The sequence below is a fragment of the Mobula hypostoma genome, chromosome 4 (assembly GCF_963921235.1).
Source record: "Mobula hypostoma chromosome 4, sMobHyp1.1, whole genome shotgun sequence".
Lineage (NCBI taxonomy): Eukaryota > Metazoa > Chordata > Chondrichthyes > Myliobatiformes > Myliobatidae > Mobula > Mobula hypostoma.
The window spans coordinates 126311571-126337147 of NC_086100.1; the positions used below are offsets into that span (position 1 = coordinate 126311571).

Here is a 25577-nt window from a genome sequence, read left to right on the forward strand (position 1 = left end):
TATTTAAAGAATTTGTTTCCAACAACCCTTTGAAGAAGAGTTACAAAACCTCACAACCCTCAATTAGAGACACCTATAGTAGACTCACTGAATGGGTGAGGGGCCATGCGGTAACTGAAATGCTCCCACACACATAGCTCTTCACTACTTTACTTGCCTACTTATTTTGGTGTCACCAGCTAACTGGGCCATAGTGTGTCAAGATTGCAATAGATACCACCTCTCACAACACACTGTGAAGGCTGGATCGTGTCCTGAGGGCAGGGAAAGCAGAATCTGATTTATTATCACTAACAAATGACATGAAATTTGTTGATTTTCAGCAGCAGTACAGCACAAAGACAAAAATACTATAAATTATAAAGTAACCAAACAGTGCAAAAAAGGGATAATAAGATAGAGTTCATTGATTCATAGACTATTCAGAATCTGATGGTGGATGGGAAGAAGTTGTTTCTAAATCACTGAGTGTGGGTTTTCTGTCTTCCATGCCTCCTCCCTGATGGCAGTAATGAGAAGAGAGTCTATTCTGGATGGTGAGCATCCTTAAGGATGGATGCTGTCTTTTAAAATGTTCTCAATGGTGTTCCCATGGAGCTGGTTAAGTCTGCAACCCTCTGCAGCAGCTTGTAATCCTGTGCATTTGAGATTACATGCCAAGTTGTAATGCAACCAGTCATAATGCTCTCAACCGTATATCCATAGAAATTTGCAAGAGTCTTTGGTGACATACCAGATCTCCTCAAATTCCTAAAGAAGAAAAGACACTGACATGTCTTCCTCATGGTTGCACCAATGAGCTGATGCACAGGAACATGAAGCTGCTCACCATTTGCACTGCTGACTGATGTGTGAGGACAATGAGGACTGATATGTGTTCTCCCAACTTCCTCTTCTTGAAATCCAGTTTCTTAGTCTTGCTGATGTTGTTACACCACTCAACTATCCAATTTATCTCAGCACTGTACGCCTCCTCTTGCTAGCTGCAAATTTATAGATAGCATTTGAGCTGTGCTCAGCCACACTGTAATGACTATAGAGAGAGTAGTACAGTAGGCTGTGCACACATCCTTGAGCTGCACCTGTGCTAACAGTCAGTGAGAAGGAGATGCTATTACTGATCTGCACTGATTGTCATCTCCTATAAGGAAGTCAAGGATCCAGTACAGAGGCCCAGGTTTTGAAGCTTGGTTATTAGCACTGAGGGTATAATCATATTGAATGCCAAGCTGCAATTGATAAACAGTAGCTTGACATGTCTTGCAATTGTCTGGGTGCAACAAAGCAGAGTGGAGAGCCAGTGAGTTTACATCTGCTGTAGACCGATTGAGGCAGCAGGTGAATGGCAAGGGGGGAATTAACTCCAACTATAACCAATCTCTCAAAGCACTTCATTAGAGTAGATGAGACAACATAAAGTTATAGTAGTATTACCATGGTGGGAAAGGTCAGTTTGGATAGAGCATTGGTGGGAAGGTGGTGGTCCAGGGGTCATCTTCTAAATAACAGGTGGCATTGAGACAGTAGAACCTCTCACAATTATGTCCTAAATCACAATCCTGGCAAACGGGCTATATTGCCCAGAAAGAGTGCACAGATTTATGAAAATATTTCCAGAAGTTAAGATCCTGAGTTATAGGGAGAGGTTGAACAGGCTAGCACTTTATTCCTTGAAGCACAGGAGACTAAGGGGTGACCTGATAGAGGTGTATAAAATCATGAGTGTCATAGATAAGGCATAAAGTCTTTATCCCAGGAAAAGGGAATTAAAAACTAGAGGACACAAGCTTAAGGTGAGAGGGAAAAGATTTAAATGAGACTTGAGGAGCAATTTCTTCATACAGAGGGTGCTGCCAATATGGAACAAGCTAGTAGTGAAAGTAGTTGAGGCAGGCATATTGCAACACTTGGACAGGTATATTAATACGAAAGGTTTAGAGGGCTATGAGACAGACACAGGCAAACGGGACCAGCTTAGAAGGTGTCGAAGGGCCTATTACCATGTGTACTTACCTGGCCAAATTGCACCACAAAACCAGATTCAACTTTTATCAGTAAAGTCCTGGCAGACAACCAGTAAACCTATACCCCCAGTCTTACTGACTTTCAGAACTACTAAAATGAGAAATCCCATGACTTATTCACAAATATTTCTTCAAAAATATCATTTTTCTAAACATTTAAAAATTACAATCCTTAAAACAAGATAAAGTACAAATAGATTTAAGTCACCTCAATTCAAAATAGAGTATGTTGCTCAAAACTAACCTCACTCCCTCAAACAAAATGAATCAAGTTCACTGTCAACTTCCAATATATCTGACGAGAAACATCAGGAAGTTACACCTGCATCTGGAGTCCACGAGATGTTCAAAGTTGGAACACAGCCAGAACGACAAAAAATAGTATGCTAAAAGAACATCAGATTTCCACATTCATACATGCATTCCACACGTAACTGCCATTTTTTCTTTAAAAAATTTGGGTAAATTGAAATGATATCCAGGTATCCTAAAAGCTCCTTGAGATTTTTTAAATGTCTCATTTTACTCACATGAAGATTATATTTTTTGTTCATTAAAAGCAGACTTTTTGCTTAATCACATAGTGTACATTTGCAACTCAAGCCTGAGGTTTATTCTTTTTTCTAATACAGTTTCAAATTCAAATTAATTTAACATCAAAAAATAGTACTAAAGTACATTAGGCTGGATTTCCACTAACAGCAAACACAGAGACAAGATCTGAATGAAGATATAAGCAGAGACAGTCTCTATGCATACATTATCAAGTTATAAATCTACACTAATGGCATATTTACTCTGTAGAACAGTTCCCTCTAAAAGCATCCGAAATAAAAGCTCTTTAACATTTGCCATACACACAGGTAGTTGACTTTGCTAGGAAGTTTTTTTAATTCCTTTATGAAATACAGTTATCACTTGCATTTAATGCCATATTCTCAAGTACAGAGGAGGCAAGCCACCTTCCAGAACCACAATGTTACTGGGTTGGAAGCAAACATACTGACAATGAAGAAACAATGATCTATTTCCATGTCCGGTGTGCAGTGGTGCAGGTGGTGGTGTTCAAATGCACTTGCTGCCCTTATCCTCCAACATTATAGAGGTCATTGGTAAAGCAGACAAGTCAATTAAATGATGTGAATTTTGCAGATAGTAACATTGCAGCCACCACATGCTCATAATAAAGGGATTGCTTAAAACTGATGAAAATATAACAGTTTGGCTTGAGTTATATAGTGTTGACATCTTGAGTGAGTATCGCTGGACCTACACGCATTTTTTCCATCACACTGTACCTTACATAAGAGATTAGTCACCTACATACTTCTGGCAATTGGTCTATTTTGTTACTCATTGATGCTATGGAACTCAGTATGATTAAGCTACTGATTGTAAAGGTAAGATAGTCAGCTTTTCATTTGCTGCAGATAGTGTTACCTGGCATTAAACAACCCTTCCCTAAAGATTAAGTTTGGATCCATTCAAGCATGAACTGCCTCATTTTCAAAGGACTTTCAAGTGGAACTGAAGATTAGGCAATCATTAGCAAACATTTATTTTTGTGACTTTATGAAGGTGGACTTGAAGAGGTTTTGCCCTAGGTACTGGCCAGAACAATTCTGGTAGTGGCATCCTAGGAATGAGATGGTGGGCTTCCATCAACTGCAATCAACTTGTTTTGTTCAAGCTAATACTCCAATTAATTAGTGTTATATCACTGATGTCTGATTTCATTTGTACTAGAACTCTTTAATACCAAACTAATACCAAATAGCACCTTGATAACCTGGACAACCACTCTCCTCAAAATTCTGGATTTCAGCTCTTTGATCCGTGTCTAGACCGAGGAGGCAACCAGAGCTGAAACTCAGATATCCTGGGAAAACCATTAGTGATTAAGTCCTACTTGGCCACACAGTCATCAACCCTTTTCATTGTTGATTGAAATCAGCCAGGTCTGTTATGGAGGGTCTACTGCGCAGGACTGAAAGCTGCTGCAGAAGTTTGTATATCTAGTCAGCTCCATCTTGAGTACTAGCCTACAAAGTACCCAGGACATCTTCATGGAGTGATGTCTCAGAAAGGCAGCGTCCATTATTAAGGACCTCCAGCACCCAGGGCATGCCCTTTTCTCACTGTTACCATCAGGTAGGAGGTTCAGAAGCCTGAAGGCACACACTCAGCAATTCAGGAACAGTTTCTTCCCCTCTGCCATCGGATTTATAAATGGACATTGCATCTTTGGACACTACCTCACTTTTTTGAAAAATATACAATATTTCTGTTTTTGCACTTTTTAAAATCTATTCAATATACGTACAGGTTTCCCCCACCATCCAAAGGTAGAGCATTCCTATGAAACGGTTCGTAAGCTGGAATGTCATAAAGCGAAGAAGCAATTACCATTTATTTATATGGGAAAATTTTGTAAGTGTTCGCAGACCCAAAAATAACCTACCAAATCATGCCAAATAACACATAAAACCTAAAATAACAGTAACATATAGTAAAAGCAGGAATGATATGACAAGTACACTGCCTATATAAAGTAGAAATACTTTTCCACAATCATTGCCTGAACTGTTCTCCGTAGCGAAAATCTCACACAAGCACTCTCGGCAAAACACGGCGCGAGCGCTCTCCAGTAACCTTTAAGCTATGAAGCTGCCAAGTCATACCAAATAACACGTAAAAATACACAGCCGATATAAAGTAGAAATAATGTACGTACAGTGTAGATTCACTTACGGGAATCGGGAAGACAGCACAGAGTACACTGATGATGGTGTGTTAGACTGAGTCGTCGGAGTTTGGGTGGTGCAGCGGCCCCTACCCTCCAGGCAGCGAACCGATACTGATCCGCGAAGCATGCAGGGGTACAGCGGTAGCCAGGAGGCACACAGCACATCTTTAAAAAAAAGCCGAAATAAACATGCTAATTAATTAGGTGCCGCTCGGCACGTAATTAATTAGCATGTTTATTTTGGCTTTTTCTTAAAGATGTGCTGTGTGCCTCCCGGCTACCACTGCATTCTCCGCGAATCGGTATCTGTCCACAGCCCGGGGGATGGGGTGGTGGCACACTGGGATGTCATCTCATCGTCGATCAGGGCAAGCAAGTCATCTTCTCCTATGTCTGCCTGCCTCAATGTCGAAGGTCGAGGTTCGTCGTCTGCTGTGGCTGATGTGGAAGGCTTGCTTGACTGCTGAGCCTCGCGCATTTTTAGATCATACAATTCTTTGTAAAGCACTCAAACCATCTTGCAAGTATGCCCTAAACCGACGTACCCTTTCAAAATTAAAGTCATACTTTGTCATTACTCATTCAGTTTCGATTGTTATCCTTTCCTCTTCCAATTGCATCAGCTCTTCATCTAAGAGTTCTTGGTCATAGGATGCCAAAACCTCTTCAACATCATCTTCGTCAACTTCCACAAGCCAAACTCACTTTGTCCTTACTTCATTCACCACGATCAAAATGCCTAATTATGTCTAGTTTTACGCTAAGTGCAATACCCTTACGAGCTCTTTTAGGCTTTTCCGCTACCTTAGAACTCATCTTGCAAACGGCTGCTCACAGGCACGTTTTTAAGCAATGCCGGCGAGAATGCTATTCCGAATCCAGGGGAGAGCGGCTGCTCGGGGCGCGCGCTACCTTTTTTTTAATCGCGCACTGCTTTTCTTCGTAACAGTGAAAACACCTTCTGTTAGTGAAACCAGGTAACTAATGTAGGTCTTTCGTAAGAGTGAGGTTTCGTAAAGTGAACGTTCAAAACGCGGGGGACACCTATAATTGATTTACTTGTTTACTTAATTTTTTCTCTCTCTGCTGGATTATGTTTTGCATTGAACTGTTGCTGCTGTTAACAAATTTCACACCACATGCCGGTGATAAAACTGATTCTGATTCTTTACACCCCTAAGCAATCTTCCACATTAATGGGCAGATACTATTGCAGGACGGCTAGATATATAAGTGATTCAGGGACAATTAATGTGTTGCTTGGTCCTAAGGCCTATGCTGTACCCCATACTCTTGGTTACTTGTTTCCTATCATGTGGAGGAATCAGACTAGATGAATAGACTGTTTTCTGTAATAGTAGGGACCCAAGTAGGAATCAAATAGATTGTAGAAGTCCTGATATATCTGACTGAAGATGGTTTTAAAATCCTCAGCCTCATTTCTGGCACTCAGTAATGGGCATTCCATTCTTGTAGATGCAGTTGATTCAGAATTCTCTCTTTAACTTGTTACGTACCCTGTGACTGGGTTGCCAAACCAGCAGAAATGGATCACTCAGTTGGAGTCTGGATTACCAGAATTAAGAAAGTTTTATTAAAGAAACAAGCAACACAGTACTTTAATCAAAAGGATAATAAATGCAACAGTTCAGCAATGATAAACACACATGTACACAGAATTAAGATAACAGGATCAATCAAGCTCTATCGTTGTCTAGGGGTAAATGACCAGTTTCAAAGTGACGCAAAGTTCAGTTCAATTCAGTTCAGTTCAGTTCGCAGTAATCACTGCCGTGGGAGATGGACAGTGTGGGGGGAAGGAGAGAGAGAGCAAAGCGAATGAATATTCAAGCGACTTCCACACAGACCTTCGCAGTCAGCTTTCGGGCGAGTCCTTTGTAATGTCATCTGAGGTCACCGACCGTGACCCCTCTGTTTCCAGATACGATCGTTTCTCTGCGGTGAACCTGGCACCCAGGTAAGGGTGGACACACACCAGGTTCCCGCCGATCCTGCCTTTCCACCCTGTGCGTCTATGGCTTGTTCCGCGACCAGCCGTCCAAAACTTCCCACCGACTTGTGAGAGAAACACCGCTTCCAGTGTCTCATTACCTCGGGGTGTCGTGTGTGACCTGCCTTAGCGAACCTGTCCCTTTTTATCCCCCTGCTGGGGTATCGCCTGTCCATCACTTCAAACAGTTCAGGGTTCAAAGGGTGAGCCGATCTTGACAGCTCTCCTTCCGTTAGACTCTCCCGTCCCTTCATTAACATCTCCAAATGCTGCTCCATTGTTTTCCTTATCTCTCTCTCTCCTGAAGACAGGTGGCAGACCAACTGCTGATCCCACTGGTGCCAGCACAGGACAGCTACATCTTAATCTATGTGTATTCTTGTCACACTTCCTCCCTTTAAGGATTTTTACCGGGGGGTAAAAATTACAAACATGAATACATTATTTGATACACACAAATACACATCTTTATCAGCTATTTGGCTAATACAGCGAATTTGTAGTTGTCAATACCTGACAGACAGTCAGCCATCACATTTTCTGTTCCTTTTATATGTGTTATTAATAATCCCTTAGACCAGACTCCAACTTAGCAAACTTCATAGTGGCCAAAAACACTGATGAATTGCGATCAATGTAACCTCTCATTTGGTTTCGTCCCGGCCCACAATAACAAGGGTCGTCCCATTCCGACTTAGTTTTCTCTCGCAAGGGCTTAGTAGGAGGGGGAGGGGTAGTAACCGCAGAGTTATTGCAAAACTTCCTACAGTACCCCACCATCTCCAAGAGCCTTCTGAGGGCCCTCTTGTTTGTCGGGGTTGGGATGTCAGAGATAGCCCGCACTTTAGCTTGCATCGCTGCCAGCTGCCCCTGTGTCACCACAATTCCCAGTTAAGTGACCTTCGTGTGGCCGAACTCATTTTTTTCAAGGTTCACTATCAAGCTGGCTTCAGACATCCGTATTACATTGCCAATACACACCTCTGTGTTCGTCAGCCCTTTTGTCACTCAATTACTCATTCTATAGGGCTGTTGCTCGCTAGGCTGGCCTAGTGTAACAGACACCACCCAACGTCCCAGTTCTTTGCATCGCCTCGGGACAATCAAACACACGTGTGCAAGTCGTTTAATTACTTCTCCTAAAGAGTCGCTTTGTTCGGGGATTAAGGGAGAGACCTTATCAGCAGCGCTGGCCAAAACAATAGCCTTCTCCCATCTGGTCGATACCATACTCATCTTTTCAAAATGGTTTTTTTCTCTTATCGGGGGACCCTAGCTTCATTGATTTCCGCGCTAACACCGACTAGGTTTGTTAGCATATCAAAAGCCTGTGACCGTCTCAGTTCGCATCGGCCATAATCAATAACATCCTTCCTCCGGTGCGGCCGGTAAATCTCTTTCATGATTCCACCAACTGTTTCCTCCAGCACCGCAAAATGTCCACCGGGGGGTACCTTGTGGGCCAGGTTAAAAATCTCATCCCCATAACTCTTTTGCACCACCCCCCATTCCTCATCTGCGGGTACGGTACTTGGTTTCCCTTTCTTCCTTGCCACTTCCTCCTCCACACAATAGCCTACTGGTTCCCTCGTTAATTCTGCATCAGAGGGAGCTGTCTCCGCCAAAACCATCAGCCCCTCGTCTCGCTCCTGCGCCTGCACAAATTCTTTCCTGGCTAATGCTACGCCTGTCCCAGCTCCCTCACTACCTCTTGTTTCACTACACTCCTTCTTTTCACTTTCTACCCCCTTCTCGTACAAGGCTGACAGAAACGTCTCAGCTAAATTTACTACCGCAACCCCATGATGAACCTGTGAGTCCATGGGCGGGGCCTCAATGCTGGCAGGCTGACCTGTCAATCTCACGACTGGGAACACGATTCCCCCGGTGACGTCATTACCGAGCAAGACTTCCACGCCTTTCATCGGTAATTCGGACCTCACCCCGATCGTGACTAGTCCAGAGACCAGGTTGCTTTGTAAGTGTATCTGGTGCAAAGGGACTGCCTTTGTCCCTTCCCCAATACCTGTGACCTTGACCTCCCCAGTCTGGGTCTCTGAGCGAAACTCTAATACACTGTTCAGTATCAGTGACTGACACGCTCCCGTGTCTCTCCAGATCCGCACTGGAACTGGTTTTAACCCCTCCTTCACTGACACCAATCTGGCCAAGATAAACTTCTCGCGCCCTTCCTGAACTTTGGCAGACCTGTCCTCTCCTAGCGGTTTGTTTACCAGCTCGATACAGCCAGTCAAAATCGCCGTTTTTCCTTTTCCCGTCTCCTTCTTTGAGGCAAAGCACCTTGACGCAAAGTGTCCGACAATTATAAAAGACGACCCCAGGAGACTTCCTACCAGACTGCTCCCGGTCTACCTTATCCTTCTCACTAGTCCCCGGCTTACTTTCTGACTTTTCTGGCGGACTCTCCCCGCCGTCCTGACTACCCTTCTGGTAGCCTTTACTTGGGGCAAACTTCATTTTATGCGTCAACACATACTCATCCGCTATCTTAGCAGTTGCGGCTAACGTGGCTGCCTCTTTCTCATCTAGGTAGGGTCTCATACCCTCAGGGACACAACCTTTAAACTGCTCAATCAGGATCAGCTGTAGCAGTCTGTCATAATCGCCCTCTACCCCCTTCGAGGCGCACCAACGCTCACAATATGTCTGCATCTCACGGGCAAACTCTAAATACGTACGGTCCCACTGCTTCCTCGCATTCCGGAACCTCTGCCGGTATGCCTCCGGGACCAACTCATAAATCCTGAGGATGGCCTCTTTCACCACCTCATACCTCTGGGCATCTTCCGCGGACAAAGCTGAGTAAGCTTCTTGGGCTTTCCCTTTCAGTACACTCTGAAGCAAAACAGCCCACTTATCCCTCAGCCAGTCCTGACTTGTAGCAACTTTTTCGAAATGGAGAAAGTACCGATCCACGTCAGTATCGTCAAATGGGGGAACCAGCCTAACCTCCTCGGTCGCCCGGAACCCTCCACCTTGGTTCGGCACGGGCCCCTGCTCTGCCCTTATCTTTAACTTCTCCAGCTCAAATTCCCTTTCCCTCTGTTTCTCCTCTCGCTCCAACTGTCTCTCTCTCTCTCTCTCTCCTGCCTTTCTAACTGTTTCTCTTTCTCCTGCCTTTCTACCTCTCCCTCTTTCTCCTGCCTTTCTAACTCTCTCTCTTTCTCCCGCCTTTCTAACTAACTCTCTCTCTTTCTCCTGCCTTTCTAACTCTCTCTCTTTCTCCCGCCTTTCTAACTGCTTCTCTTCGTGTTCTAACTGTCGTACCCGGAACTTGTGCTCGAGTCTCAGTTTTTCAAGCTGCACCTGTACCACGTCTCCAGCAGGTTTTTCAATAGACACCACCTCCAGCTCGCCTTGGGGAAACACAGAATTAGATACATAGTGCTCTACGATAGCTCTGTGCATCTCCTCTCTCCTCATTGTCGACTTCCCCTTAGCAAGATTCAACGGTTTGGCCACAGCTACCAATTCCGTTTTCCTGGCATCCTCTAATGCCTCCAAGGTCGGCGCCTTTATAAATTCCTCAGCCTCCATTTCTGCTGTTTGTCTTTTCTTTCTTTCGGGAATTTTAACCCAATCAATTTACTCCGTCCCAAATTTAGCATTCAAAATCGCGGACGAGAACCCCACTTATGTTACGTACCCCGTAACTGGGTTGCCAAACCAGCAGAAATGGATCACTCAGTTGGAGTCTGGATTACTAGAATTAAGAAAGTTTTATTAAAGAAACAAGCAACATAGTACTTTAATCAAAAGGATAATAAATACAACAGTTCAGCAATGATAAACACACATGTACACAGAATTAAGATAACAGGATCAATCAAGCTCTATCGTTGTCTGGGGGTAAATGACCAGTTTCAAAGTGACGCAAAGTTCAGTTCAATTTAGTTCAGTTCAGTTCGCAGTAATCACTGCCGTGGGAGATGGACAGTGTGGGGGGAAGGAGAGAGAGAGCAAAATGAATGAATATTCAAGCGGCTTCCACACAGACCTTCGCAGTCAGCTTTCGGGCGAGTCCTTTGTGATGTCATCTGAGGTCACCAACCGTGACCCCTCCGTTTCCAGATACGATCGTTTCTTTGCGGTGAACCTGGCACCCAGGCAAGGGTGGACACACACCAGGTTCCCGCCGATCCTGCCTTTCCACCCTGTGCGTCTGTGGCTTGTTCCGCGACCAGCCGTCCAAAACTTCCCACCGACTTGTGAGAGACGCACCGCTTCCAGGGTCTCGTTACCTCGGGGTGTCGTGTGTGACCTGCTTTAGCGAACCTGTCCCTTTTTATCCCCCTGCTGGGGTATCGCATGTCCATCACTTCAAACAGTTCAGGGTTCAAAGGGTGAGCCGATCTTGACAGCTCTCCTTCTGTTAGACTCTCCCGTCCCTTCATTAACATCTCCAAATGCTGCTCCATTGTTTTCCTTATCTCTCTCTCTCCTGAAGACAGGTGGCAGACCAACTGCTGATCCTACTGGTGCCAGCACAGGACAGCTAACATATTAATCTATGTGTATTCTCGTCACAAACTTTACACTAGTACTCATCACTAGATGTGATAGGTTTACAGAACTTTGCTCTGGCTGCTGTTTTTTGGATTGCTTGCTTTTCTATTGCATGCTGTTTACTAAGGATGTGGTCATGTCTGATAAATCATTCTAAAGTTTGCCCAGGTGCTGCACACAATACATTCATCTACATGAATCATTAAAGTAGGGTACAGATCCCGGCTGTTTGGTAATGGTAGGATGCAAGAATTTTGATACATGGGGTTACAGATTGTGGTGGCTCATAGCCCACAGAACCTCAATGATGCCCTGTTTTGAGCTTTCCCAACTGGTGCAAAGGTAGCTCCAAATAACACAAGATAAGATTATCTCTACAAGAACGATGCAATAGTCACTCCCACCAAAATTGTCACAGACAGCTGCAAACTGCCAAAGTTCAAAGTTTAAAGTAAATTTATTCTCAAAGTACATACAGTATATGTCACCATATACAACCCTGAGATTCATTTTCTTGTGGGCATTGTCAATAAATCCAATAACCATAACAGAATCAATGAAAGACCACACCAACAGGGTGGACAACGAGTGTGTAAAAGATAACCTGTGCAAGTACAAAAAGAAAGAAATAATAATAATAAATAAATGAATTAGCAATAAATATTGAGAACATGAGATGAAGAGTCTTTGAAAGTGAGTCCATAATGGTTCACATACCACCAGTTAGAGGTAAGTGATTAAATATTTTATCTTTCCTAAATTTTGAATATAAAACCAATGTTTTTACCTTAATGAAGAGCTTCCCCAAGCGCCATGTTTATCTGTCAAAATGTTGACAATCTTCTGTATCAACTGGGTTGAAGTCACATGATCACGATACTTTGCTGCTCTTATTAGGTGATCACACATCTTTTCTTCTTCACGTCTTTCCGCTGAATACTGGGCACACAGAGACTGTCGAGAAAAGAATTAATGTATTTTTATTTATAATGTTATCATTTTTCCAATCAGATACAGCACGTCAAAAGGGCTATGGAGAATTAGGCTATATCTTTCTTCTTTATCAGTCTTTTTATTAATTTTTTAAGAAGTACAAACAAGAGGAGAATTATCTCAAATATCTATATCGATAACAATACATATAAAAGGTAAAATAAACATTATCAAGATCATACATAGTACTAATCTAATAATATATAATAAAAATAAGATAATCAATTCTCCTCTTATCATTTCATAAAAGAAAAAAAGATAAAGAAACTTTTATAATTTTTATATATAAAAAAACACTAGTCTCTATAAACAAAAACAAAAGGTAAATAATAAGAAAAAGGAAAAAAAGGAACTGGGCATACTCCACACTGAGAGTAAAAGAGAGAAGAAAGAGAAACTTTCTGATCAAATCCAAAGTTTCAAGAATGTAACTGGAAGAGCAATAAATCAAACCATATGAAAATATTGAATAAAAGGTCGCCAGGTTTCTTCAAACTTAAAGGATGTATCAAATGCCCAACTTCTTATTTTCTCTAAACTTAGACAGGACATAATGGAGGAAAGCCAATAAAAAACAGTAGGTGGATTAGAATCCTTCCATTTAAGCAAAATGGCTCTCCTAGCCAATAAAGTTGTAAAAGCTATCATCCGTTGAGTGGAAACAGGAATATATCCTGCTTCCGTTGGAATGATCCCAAAAATTGCTGTAAATAAGTTCGGTTGTAGGTCCAAATTCAAGACTTTCGATAAAGTTTTAAAGACATCTTTCCAAAAATTAACTATCTTGATACAAGACCAAAATATATGAGTTAAAGTAGCCACCTCAATATTACATCTGTCACAAATAGGATTAATATTAGGAAAAATACGGGCTAATTTATCCTTTGGCATGCAAGATTTTGGGCACCCCGGTCAAAATTTCTGTTACTGTGAATAGCTAATCAAGTAAAAGATGAACTGATTTCCAAAAGGCTTAAAGTTAAAGATAACATATTTCTTTAATGTTTTAAGCAAGAAAACTTTTTTATTTCCATCTTTTACAATTTCAAAATAACAAAAAAGGAAAAGAGCCAGAAACAAAAGTTTGGGTACTCTGCATGGCAGTACTTAGTAACACCCCCTTTGGCAAGTATCACAGCTTGTAAATGCTTTTTGTAGCCAGCTAAGAGTCTTTCAATTCTTGTTTGGGGGATTTTCACCCATTATTCCTTTGGTTTTCCAAATTAAAAAGGTCTGATCGAAAATCGATGGTTTAAAAAAAATAATTAAGATGGATTTTTACTAGAAAGAACAAAGTTTTTAAACTCAAAAAATCTACGAAACTGAAACCAAATTCTTAATGTATGCTTAATAATGGGATTGAGGTCTCGACTACCAACCTTAGAAAGCAAAAACGGAAGAAGAGCTCCCAGTAAAGAGGCCGACTGTATTTTTAAATGTCTTCTTAAGAGACTATCATCTTTCACATGTTTACTGCAGCACTACTAATATTATCAACCGATGAAAATCAGAAGCCTTATCACTATATTTCACTTTCACATCAAAGCAATCTCCTGACCACCACTGACTGTTCAAATGGAGGGGAAAAATCTTTGTTAAAATTAATATTTAATAAATTTCAGCTCTGGAAATTTACGGGTAAAAATTAAACTCTGATCATCAATTTGGACTAGTCTGCAGTACGGCAATATTGTGCCTATTTTTAATTACGTACCCATGCTTTAGGAAATTCAATTCCAAAGTTTTTGGTGATGCTTTCATTTGTTCTGCTATATTGTTTCCAGGTGCAAGTCTTCATCAAGTGACATTAACAGCAGTGTAATATTCATAATTCTTTATTAGCATAATCTTCAATCTCATTGGTCTAAAAGTGAAGGTTCTTAAATTCATAGAAGAATTAGTTTTTATTAAAATTGTTTCTATTGAAATTATGGTACCTTGGAGGCCAACACTGTAATTGCATTCTTTGCCTTTACTGAGATTTATGAATTCAAACACATGTGCATGTGCTTGGACTGCTTTGCCTCTGGAGGTTAAAGTTATTGTCACTCTCAGCTCTCTCACTATAGGGTCATTTCCAAGATTAAAAGGAGAAAATGTGAGAAACACTCAACAGAAAGAGAAACAGTTAAGTGTTCTAGGTTCAGAACCCTTCGTTAGAACTAGTATTCGGTGCTTATGAAAGGACTCAAGCCTGAATTGTAACAGTTTTTCATTCCACAGATGCTGCCTGACAAAGTGAGCATTTCAAACACTTTCTGCTTTTATTTTGGCAGTTTAAAAAAAATATTCTCACAGTTTGCTATTTACTGCTGCATTGAGGAAGGCATCTAAACTCCACACTCAACTATTTTTCCTTTAAGCCACAGAACCAGGCAGAGCAGCCCGAGCAATTGCTAGAAAATGTTGGTATTCCTAGATTGTATTCATATGGTATTACTCCATACAGAGAATACCCAAGCAACCTCTTGCCCTGACTAGTCTCTGTGGACCCTAGTAAAAAGAACAAACTTTTTAGGAGAAGATGGCGGTGCGACGGCAGCGCGTTCGGCCTCTCCGGTGATGAATATCTGTTATCTGTTAAGTTGGTACCGTGCACAATTCTGATTTGATGGAGACAGACGTGAGAGTACGGAGGAACATCTGGAAAACTTCTGAAATGCCCGCTTCGCTGCCGCTGCTACTGTGTGGTAACCAGAATCTCCGGAGCAGAAGGCCCCAAAATCCTCGGCTTTGCTTGTTTCAGTGGCCAGGGAGAGGATGGCACTCGGGAGGCGGTATCGGAGGGACTGGTCGGAGGCTCGAAGTTTTCAGACGGATGGACTCGGTGCCGGTTGTGGTTGACTGCTTCCAAGGCATTGGCAGTTGACGGTGCCTGGAGGTTTATGGCAGGGAGTTTCTCCCTTTTGCCGCCTGCTATCGGGGACTCGGGAGTCAATTGACTCGGGGACTTTTGAGACTTTTTTTTACCATGCCCATGGTTTGTTCTTCATCAAATTATGGTATTGCTTTGCACTGCTGTAACTATATGTTATAATTATGTGGTTCTGTCAGTGTTAGTCTTTGGTTCATCCTGTTTTCTGTGATATCACTCTGGAGAAACATTGTATCATTTCTTAATGCATCTATGCATTTCTAAATGACAATAAAAGAGGACTGAGTGTTCTCCTAATCTATAAAAAACTGCATCTTCACAGTTGACCATAACTCAGCAAGAATTTGTGGCTGCAATATACTGTGTTTGCATTCACCACATGGGATTTTAGCAAACTTTGCATCACTCAATCATCAGTGCATAGTGAAGGCCATAGGCTAGCCTCTGCACATAACCATGAAGGACCATGCCTGGTCATTCCCAGGTGATTGCCATGTAAATCTATGGAAGCGGTTCTTAGATTCATTGATTATTAGGACTGGGAAGAGCTTCAATACTATACTCCAAATAGGACAAAGCTGAAAAACATCACCATGGGTTTCCATGTCAATCTTGTGGAAGAATGGGGTACATTGCAAAAATAATCACACAGCTAGTTTTAATCTCTTGTTTGAAGCTTCACTAACAGTGCGTGTGACCATTTACGACCCAACTCTCCCCTTCCTGTTTTTTCCCAAGCTCCCATTCAACATTCTTGCCAATTAGTGACTCAAATGCACCAAAAAATGAGTATGCAGCTTGGATCACTGGGCAGAGCAGGGTGTCCGTGTGTGTGTGTGTTGGTGGTCATCATCAACACAGACTGGGAGATTACACAACCAGAGTATGGCAAGGTCCTCAATTTGCAGATGAGTTGGTGGGCCTGATCTACTGACTTGTCTCAAAGTCTGATCTACAAACTCTTCTCATTCAGTACTTTTAAACAGGTGAGGCAATAGCGATTATTCCTGTAATTGTAAATCAATATATGCTCAAACTGTCTCATGGGCACTATTCTTCAACAGCTGACCTACTGGGGTAAATTCAACTACCATTCTCCCCCCGACCCTCTTCTGCAACACGATAGCATGGTAACATAGCGGTTACTACAATCACATTACTGTGCCAGTGATCACCATCAGGGTTCAATTACCACTGCCTGTAGGGCATTTGGATGTTCTTCCTATGAACATGTAGGTTTGCCTCCCGTGCTTGAGCTTCCTCCCACATTTCAAAGATGTATGGTAATGGCTAGTGAGCTATGAATATCCTTATAGAAGTTTATAATGAGCTACATCCTTTTAAAGAGCTAGCTGCCAAGACTGCAGCTGCTAATCCAAATGCCAGTAGCTATGAGAATTAACACATACAAAATGCTGAAGGAACTTAGAAGGTCAGGTAGCATCTACAGAGGAAAACAAACAGCTTACATTTCAGGCCAAGACCTTTCATCAGAACCTGAAGCTTTGACTGTTTGTTTTCCTCTATAAATGCTGCCTGACCTGCTGAATTCTCCAGTATTTAGTGGGTGCTGATTCAGATTTCCAGCATAAGAACTTGTTATGGATTAAAAGATGACGCCCCACTGAAAGTGACCCAAAGCACAGCACTATATACGCATTTACAGGTGGCACAGCTAATAGAGCTTCTGCCTTGCATTGCCAGAGGACTGGGTTCAATTCCGACCTTGTGTGCTGTGTCGGGCTGACACACTGGAAGTTCAAAGGTCTAAATCCATGCAATTTCTCTCTATGAAAACTCAACAGAGCTGGTCTGTGAAACCCGTAACTGAAAAAAAAATGTTGTTTTACAGAACAACCAAAAACAGCAATAGTGTGACCCACAACACTATATTAACACTATTAAAAGGTAACAAAATAATTCCGAGATATCAGTCCTTAACAATAAATTAAATTGCACACCAGCAAGAGAAGTTCCTTAATCAATTACCAAACAGAAATAATCAAGAAAATTTGCAATTATATATCTAAATTATAAATATTAATGAATCATTATCCTTATCAGTGATTTTTTTTTAAAGAGGGTGGGAGAAAAAGAGACTGAACATGAGTAGAGTTCACACAATCCGAGTCCTGTACAGTGAAATACACAGAATACTTGCAAGTCCTTTCTCAAAAGTACTTTTTAAATCTGAATGCATGGAATTAAGCTGTTCATAGGAATTACCTAAAATAAAAATGAACCAAGGGATATGCAACTTCATATTAGTAATGAATAAAAACAATTTTATATTTCAAAGGAATTCTGTATGATTTTCACATTTTTAATTAGTTTAATTTTACTTTCTTTGCATAACATATCAACATGTACACTTTTGCATATGTATTTGAATGTTCATATTACTCTTCTGTGCAATATATTAGATGAAATATGGTAAATCACACTTGCTGATATGTACCCAAAATGAAGATGATCTACACATTACAATCTATTTTTGTGGTGGTATCTGCAGCATAAGAACTAGGTTGGATACATTACTCTGAAAGTGACAACAACATTGGAATTTTAATCTAAATAATCTCTAAATAAATATATTTATTTATTATCTGTGTTTACCTCTCTATCTAAATTGGAGGAAATCATGGGAATTGATGTAAATTTCAGGTCCTAAAGTAGTTAAGTTGTAAAATACCTGAATATCACTCACTTGGGTACATGATTCTAAAGTGGGTATTTAATAATTGCATACTAAGCCTTAATTACTGGACCTAAAAAACTAATTTCCACAAGCACTTTAAAATTTCTCTGAAATATTTCAAGCCACATGAGGTTTTGAAAATTATTATTTTCATGACTTTTGATACACACAGAAACACATATACACACATATATACATTTATACACACACACACACACACACACATATATATATATATATAGATAGAGAGAGAGAGAGAGAGACAGAGACACACACACGTTTTGAATTTGACTTTCATTTTGCATGTTTAAAATGCTAAAAGGCAGGCATTTTGGCTCTGGCTAGATTGCCAATGAAAGTTACTTGATGTTACTGACAGCTCAGCAAGCTCTATAACATTACAGCAGCTGGTAGCTAAGGGTTCCTTTGAAGTGATGCCTGATTGTAGCGACTGTTGGAAACGGAGGAGTCCTCACAAGATCACCAGATCTTTGGAGGAAACTTCTTCTAAGGACAATAGCAAGCACTGCCTCTTTGCCACTAGTCACAAATTCTTGTTCTATACATTATTTCCAGATATACGGTATTCAGCATCTATTTTCTAACTTTATTACATCAGAAAACTAAATTCATTTAAGTGTTTTTCTTTCATTCAAATACATGCCAATTTCAAGATCTGCTTAATATATTTTCAATTTATTTGTTGACATAGGTATATTATGGAAATATGGGGAGAGGAATTAAAAATGTTGAAAACAGGTGAATGGAATAAAGTGTTAAGTAAATGTCTTAAAGTGCCCTATAATTTACAGTTAGAACCTCCTCCACAATTTAACCATTAACTTTTCAAGTCCGACATATAATCTATAGCTATAAATCATGTTAACAAGTTAAGCTTTCCCTTTTATCAATCTCTGTCTCCTTAAAGAGAAGTTTCACTTTAAACATGTGATCAAAAGGAAATCAAACAACACTTAGTAATGACAGATGGACTTGCATGTGTAAATGGCAAATCCGATGAGGAAGTGGATAATTGTGCCAGCACAAAATTACAAATATGAAGTTATTGTATGTTAGTCAACTTATTTTATATCATATTGACAGCCTCTACTGAGCCTTGATTTCATAAACAGGTTTAAAGTCTACCAGTGTTGTCGCTTAACTTAATTGTAATTGTGTAAATCCATCAACTTACAAATGAGTTAACTTCCAGCAAAAGGTTACATTAAACAAAATCTCAAACACTGAAAAAGCAGTTCACATCAGTTTAAATGCAAAGGCTCTTAATGCATTAATATATTAATGCAAGTTTCAAAAAGTGAAAGGAGATTTGATTGAAACATGCAGGATCCTGAGAGTGCATATGGAGAGGGTGTTTCTTGCAGAGAATCTAGGAAAAGGGTATCTGTTCAAAAATATGAGGATTGCCCATTCATGATAAAAGTGAGGTGAATTGTTTCTCTCAGTGTCATCAATCTTTTGAAATTTCTTCTCAAAGCAAGGGAGAGGGCAGAAGGAGACAGATTCATAGAACATAACAGTACAGCACAGGCCCTTTGGCCCACAATGTAGTGCTGACCTTTTAATCTACTTTGAGATCAATCTAATTCTTCCCTCCCACATAGCCCTCTATTTTCCTATCATCCATGTACCTAAATGTCCCTAACATATCTGCCTTTCTCACCACCCCTGAAAGCAATACCATGCATGCGCCACTCTCTATATTTAAAAAAAACTTTCCTCTGACTTTCTCCCTATACTTTCCTCCAATCATCTTAAAATATTGGTTCTTTCCATACTGGGAAAAAGTCTCTGGCTGTCCACTTGACCTTTGCCTCTTTTCATCTCATACACCTTTATCAAGTCACCTCTTATCCTTCTTCACTCCAAAGAGAAAAGCCTAGCTCGCTCAACCTATCTTCCTAAGACATGCCTCCAATCCAGGCAGCATCCTGGTAAATCTCCTCTGCACTCTCTCTAAAGCTTCCACATCCTTCTTATAAGAGCTGATCAGAACTGAACACAATATTCCAAGTGTGGTCTAACCAGGGTTTTATAAACCTGCAAAAATACTTCATGACATAATCCTGTCTAATGAAGGACTACACATCATATGCCTTCATAACAACCCCATCAACTTGCAGAATCAGAATCAGGTTTATTATCACCAGCATGTGACGTGAAATTTGTTAACAGCAGCAGCAGTTCAATGGAATACATAATCTAGCGGAGAAGGGAAAAAAATGAAAATAATAATAATAATAATAAACAAGTACATCAATTGCATATATTGAATACATTAAAAATGTGCAAAAACAGAAATACTGTGTATTAAAAAAAGTGAGGTAGTGTCCAAAGATTCAATGTCCATTTAGGAATCTGATGGCAGAGGGGAAAAAGCTGTTCCTGAATCGCTGGGTGTGTGCCTTCAGGCTTCTGTATCTCCTACCTGATGGTAATAGTGAGAAAAGGGCATGCCCTGTGTGCTGGAGGTCCTTAATAATGAATGTTGCCTTTTTGAGACACCGCTCCCTGATGATGCCCTGGGTACTTTGTAGGCTAGTACCCAAGATGGAGCGGACTAGATTTACAATCTACAGCAGCTTCTTTGGGTCCAGTGCAATAGTCCCCCATGCCAGACAGTGATGCAGCCTGTCAGAATGCTCTCCATGGTACAGCTACAGAAGTTTTTGAGTATATTTGTTGACTTGCCAAATCTCTTCAAACTCCTAATAAAGTATAGCTGCTGTCTTCCCTTCTTTATAACTACATCGATATGTTGGGACCAGGTTAGATCCTCAGAGATCTTGACACCCAGGAACTTGAAGCTGCTCACTCTCTCCACTTCTGATCCCCCTATGAGGATTGGTAGGTGTTCCTTCATCTTAACCTTCCTGAAGTCCACAATCAGCTCTTTCGTCTAACTGACATTGAGTTCCAGGTTGTTGCTACTGCACCACTCCACTAGTTGGCATATCTCACTCCAGTATGCCCTCTCAACACCACCAGAGGTTCTACCAACAATGGTTGTACCGTCAGCAAGTTTATAGATGGAACTTGAGCTATGCTTAGCCACACAGTCTTGTGTATATATAGAGTACAGCGGTGGGCTAAGCACACACCCCTGAGGTGCGCCAGTGCTGATCGTCAGCGAGTAGGATATATTATCACCAATCCACATAGATTGTAGTCTTCCGGTTAGGAAGCCGAGGATCCAATTGCAGAGGGAGGTACAGAGGCCCAGGTTCTGCAACTTCTCAATCAGGATGGTATTAAGTGCTGAGCTGTAGTCGATGAACAGCATGCTGACATAGGTGTTTATGTTGCCCAGGTGCTCTAAAGCCGTGTGGAGGGGCATTGAGATTGTGTCTGCCGTTGACCTGTTCTGGCAATAGGCAAATTGCAAAGTTGCATTGCAACTTTGAGTGATCTATTAATGTGAACCTCAAGTTCCCTGTGTTTCTCCACACTGCTAGGAGTCCTGCCATTAACCCTGCACTTTGACTTCAAATTTGACTTTCCAAAGTGAAATTCTTCTTTACTGGGTTAAATTCCATTTGCCACTTCTCAGCCCAGCTCTGCATCCTGTCAATGTCCTGTAGCAACCCACGACAACCCTCCACAAAATGCACAGTACCATTAACCTTGGTAACATCTGTAAACCTACTAACACTTCCACTGTCCTCCACCAAGTCATTTATAAAAATCATAAAGAGCAGGAGTCCCAGAACAGAACTCTGCAGAACACCACTGGTCACCAACCACCAAGCAAAATACACTCCATCCACAAACACCTTCTGCTTTCTGTGGGAAAACAAATTCTGTATTGAATTGAATTGACTTTATTACTTACATCCTTCATACACACGAGGAGTGAAAATCTTTACGTTACGTCTCCAACTAAATGTGCAATGTGTAAATTTATAATAATTATGTACAACAGGATAGTCAATATAACATAGAAATACAGTTGTGTCAGTATGAATTAAGCAGTCTGATGGCCTGGTGGAAGAGGCTGTCCTGGAGCTTGTTGGTCCTGGCTTTTATGCTGCGGTACTGTTTCCCGGATGGACGCAGCTGGAACAGTTTGTGGTTGGGGTGACTCGGGTCCCCAGTGATCCGCTGGGCCCTTTTTATGCACCTGTCTTTGTAGGTGTCCTGAAAGGTGGGAAGTTCACATCTACAGGTGCGCTGGGCTGTCCACCCCACTCTTTGCAAAGACCTGCAATTGAGAAAAGTACTGTTCCCATACCAGGTGGTGATGCAGCCAGTGAGGATGCTCTCAATTTTGCCCTATAGAAAGTTCTTAGGATTTGGGAGCCCATACCGAACATATCCACAAAAGTTTCCTGGATCCCATGCCCCCTCACTTTCTGAAAGAGTCTACTTTATCCAGCACCTTACTAAAATCCATATACACTACCACGTCCATTACTCTACCTTCTTCAATGTGCTTTATCACATATCAAAGAATTCAATCAGGCTTGTGAGGCATGACCTGCCCCTCACAAAACCATGTTGATTATCCCTATTTTCCCTGATTATCAGACTATGTTTCTCCAAATGCTCACGAATCCTCTAAGAACCTTCTCCAATTATTCATCCACCACTGAAATAAGACTTACTGGCCTATAATTCCCTGGGTTACCCCAAATTCTTTCTTGAACCAAGGAATAACATTTGCTATCCTTCAATTGTCTGGTACTACTCCTGTGGCCAGTAAGGATGCAAAGATCATCACCAAAGGTGCATCAATCTCTTCTCTCACTTCTCTTAGTAACCTGGGGAATACCTTGCCTGGCTCTGGCGACTTATCTACTGTACTGTTTTTCAAAAGTTCCCGCACATCCTCTGGAACTCAATCCCCCAAATAATGAGGCCCAACACACATTATTCTTTCTCAACAACCCCATCAATTGCCCAGCAACTTTAAGGGACCTATGTACGTGGATTGGATGACGCCTGTTCTTCCATACTGTAAAAAATCCTGCCATTAACCCTGTATTCTGCCTTCAAATTCAACCAAAGTGTATGAGTTAAACTTTTCTGGATTGAACTCCATCTACCACTTCTCAGCCCAGCTCTGCATTCTATCAATGTCCCATTGTAACCTCTGACAACTTTCTACACAATGCACAATACTACCGACATTCGTGTCATCTGTAAACTTACTAACCCACCACTCCACTTCTTCATCTAAGTCAGTTCTAAAAATCACAAAGAGCCGGGGTCTCAGAACAGATCCCTGCGGACCACTGGTCACTGACTTCCATGTAGAATACGCTCTATCTACAAGCGCCCTTTGCCTTCAATAGATAAGCCTCTTCTGAATCCACATAGCCAATTTTCTCTGGATCCCATGCCTTCCCACTTTCTGAATGAGCCGAGCATAGGAAACCTTATCAAATGCCTAACTAAAATCCATATACACCACATTCACTGATCTACCTTCATCCATGTGTTTTGTCATATCCTCAAAGAATTTAATCAGGCTCATGAGGCAAGACCTGACTGTTACAAAGACGTGCTAACTATCCCTAATCAGACAATGCTTCTCCAAATGTTCTTAAACTGTTCTTCTAAGAATATTCGCCAATAATTTGCTCACCACTGAATTAAGAGTCACTGTTCTATAATTCCCCAGTTATTCCTATGCCCTTTCTTGAACAAAAGAATAATATCTGCCACCCTCCAATCATCTGGTTCAACTCCTGTCACCAGTGAGGACTCAAAGATCATCACCAAAGGCACAATAGTCTCTTGCCTTGCTTCTCATAGTAACCTGAAGTATATCCCATCCAGTCCCAGGGCTCATCTACCCTCATGTTTTTCAAAAGTTCCTCTGTCCTCTTTATTAACGTTGACATGTTCTGGTATAACTTCGGGTTTTATGCTGTCCTCATAAATGTCAAAGTAATTCCTGATAAGCAAGATAATGTTGACTTAACACTGCTAGAAAGAAGCTCAAAGTTTTTAATACAATAAAATCAGTCATGTTGTTAAATAGTGGAGCAGGCTCAAAGGGAGAGCAGCTTATACCTGCTTCTAATTTGCATATTTAAACAAAAGTGAGAGCAAAACATCAAACGACACTTGTTTGACTTTTGGAGACTGCTGCAAAATTGAGTGAATATTAGTCTATTTCTGATAGTCAATTGTATCAGCAGTCAATTATATCAATAGATTGTGATTTCATTTAATAGGAAATCACATCAGTGGTTTGTTCAAACAGTCAAACAGCAGCATCAACAAAGATCACTGCCCACTTGTTGGGGGTAGTCATCTCTCGACATATCCTGAGATCCCAATTGCCAGTTATCGCTAATATGAAGGATTACTCATTAAAAAAGGCTTCTTCAATTGTTCTGCTTCTAGAGGCACTGTTTGTTTTGTATGCAGTTCGTTTTGTACAAACATCACTTCCTGTTTGTAAGCTGTTTATCATTTCCTGTAGTGGTTCATTTGGATTTCAACTTAGAGTAAACACAGTAGAAAGACATCCTCTATCAGGTATTAAGCAGCAATTTCTGTGAGTCTTAAGCTTTCTTAATATTGGTAAATATTTAGTAGATGTACCTTAAAGGAAGTATTATGCGTATCGTTCATCACTATTAAGCAATCATTATAGCATGAGTTCACTCTACCCCACAGCATAGCTATAGAATGTTGCATTTATGTATCACTTTGTTTATTGTTGATCATGAGACTAATCGATAAAATTAGTATGTTCAGCCATGTGACAATTCTGTATTGAATCTAATATATGTTTTACGTAACTTTTTACGATCACACTAAGTTTTCTCATTAAAAATCCTGAAGAAAACTTTCGGTTCGGGTGATTTTTGAGAAGTTGTTTAACTCCCTGCCTTGCTTTTGTACGCAATGTACTGTGAGGGTGGTAGAGAATTATCTTCAAAGGCATTGCCCTCAGACTGGAAATGCATCTGAGCGCCATACGCTACAATGACAACCTCTGAACCCAGCAACTTCGATTGTCAAGCCCTGGAAGTCAGGTCAGAATGCGGCACATCGATCGCTTTTTGTGACACTCAAGTGAAACCACAATTGGCACAAGCCCGCGCCAGAGCTAAAACAACAAGAATGAGGGCACCTGTATACTAAGTGAGAAGTTGAAATGCTAATGGAAAAAGCTCGTATAGACAGGGAGAAAGCACACACAGTCATGGAAAAAGCTACAGAAGCTACAATGAGTGCACTGAAGGAGGAGCATGAAGCTGAGGTTACCTTAGCAAAGACAGTGTATGAAGCAACAGCTGAGAGAGTGATGATCATCTCTAGCAAAGTGATGAACAGTCAACCATTGGCGCAAGCCCTCTAATACGCCATGGTTGCTCAACAGAGGATGAAATCAAAGCAGCAGCCAAAGAAAGGAACCAGCTTCACACTAAATTTTTACCCAGTCTACCTCTGAACTAAATGCACAGCCCTCGCTCATTGACCAGGCAATTGTGATAAAAATCACCATTGGACAATAGTTTGAATGATAGGCTGAGTCTAGCCTGAGGAGACCTGAGGCAGAGTCAGTCTGAATGTGGACAAGACAGTCATGCAGATAGTGGTGGGGAGTCTGGGGAGGATTGCAAGGAGAACTGGAGAAGCAGTAATAATATATTGCAGAACACAGAGGGACAAAGGGTACCAAGAAACTGAGCCAAGAACCTACTGACACATCAGGAGAGTTA

At 41.1% G+C, this 25577-nt stretch overlaps 1 protein-coding gene across 2 annotated transcripts in view; it reads right to left on the minus strand.

Annotated features, from left to right (window-relative positions):
• lrba (LPS-responsive vesicle trafficking, beach and anchor containing) overlaps window positions 1–25577 on the minus strand; it is an 849775-nt gene that overhangs the window by 523454 nt on the left and 300744 nt on the right. For both annotated transcript variants that reach the window (XM_063046460.1, XM_063046459.1), the window contains exon 36: window positions 12096–12262. In XM_063046460.1, the coding sequence (XP_062902530.1) occupies window positions 12096–12262 (167 nt within the window). The remainder of the gene's footprint in view (window positions 1–12095; window positions 12263–25577) is intronic.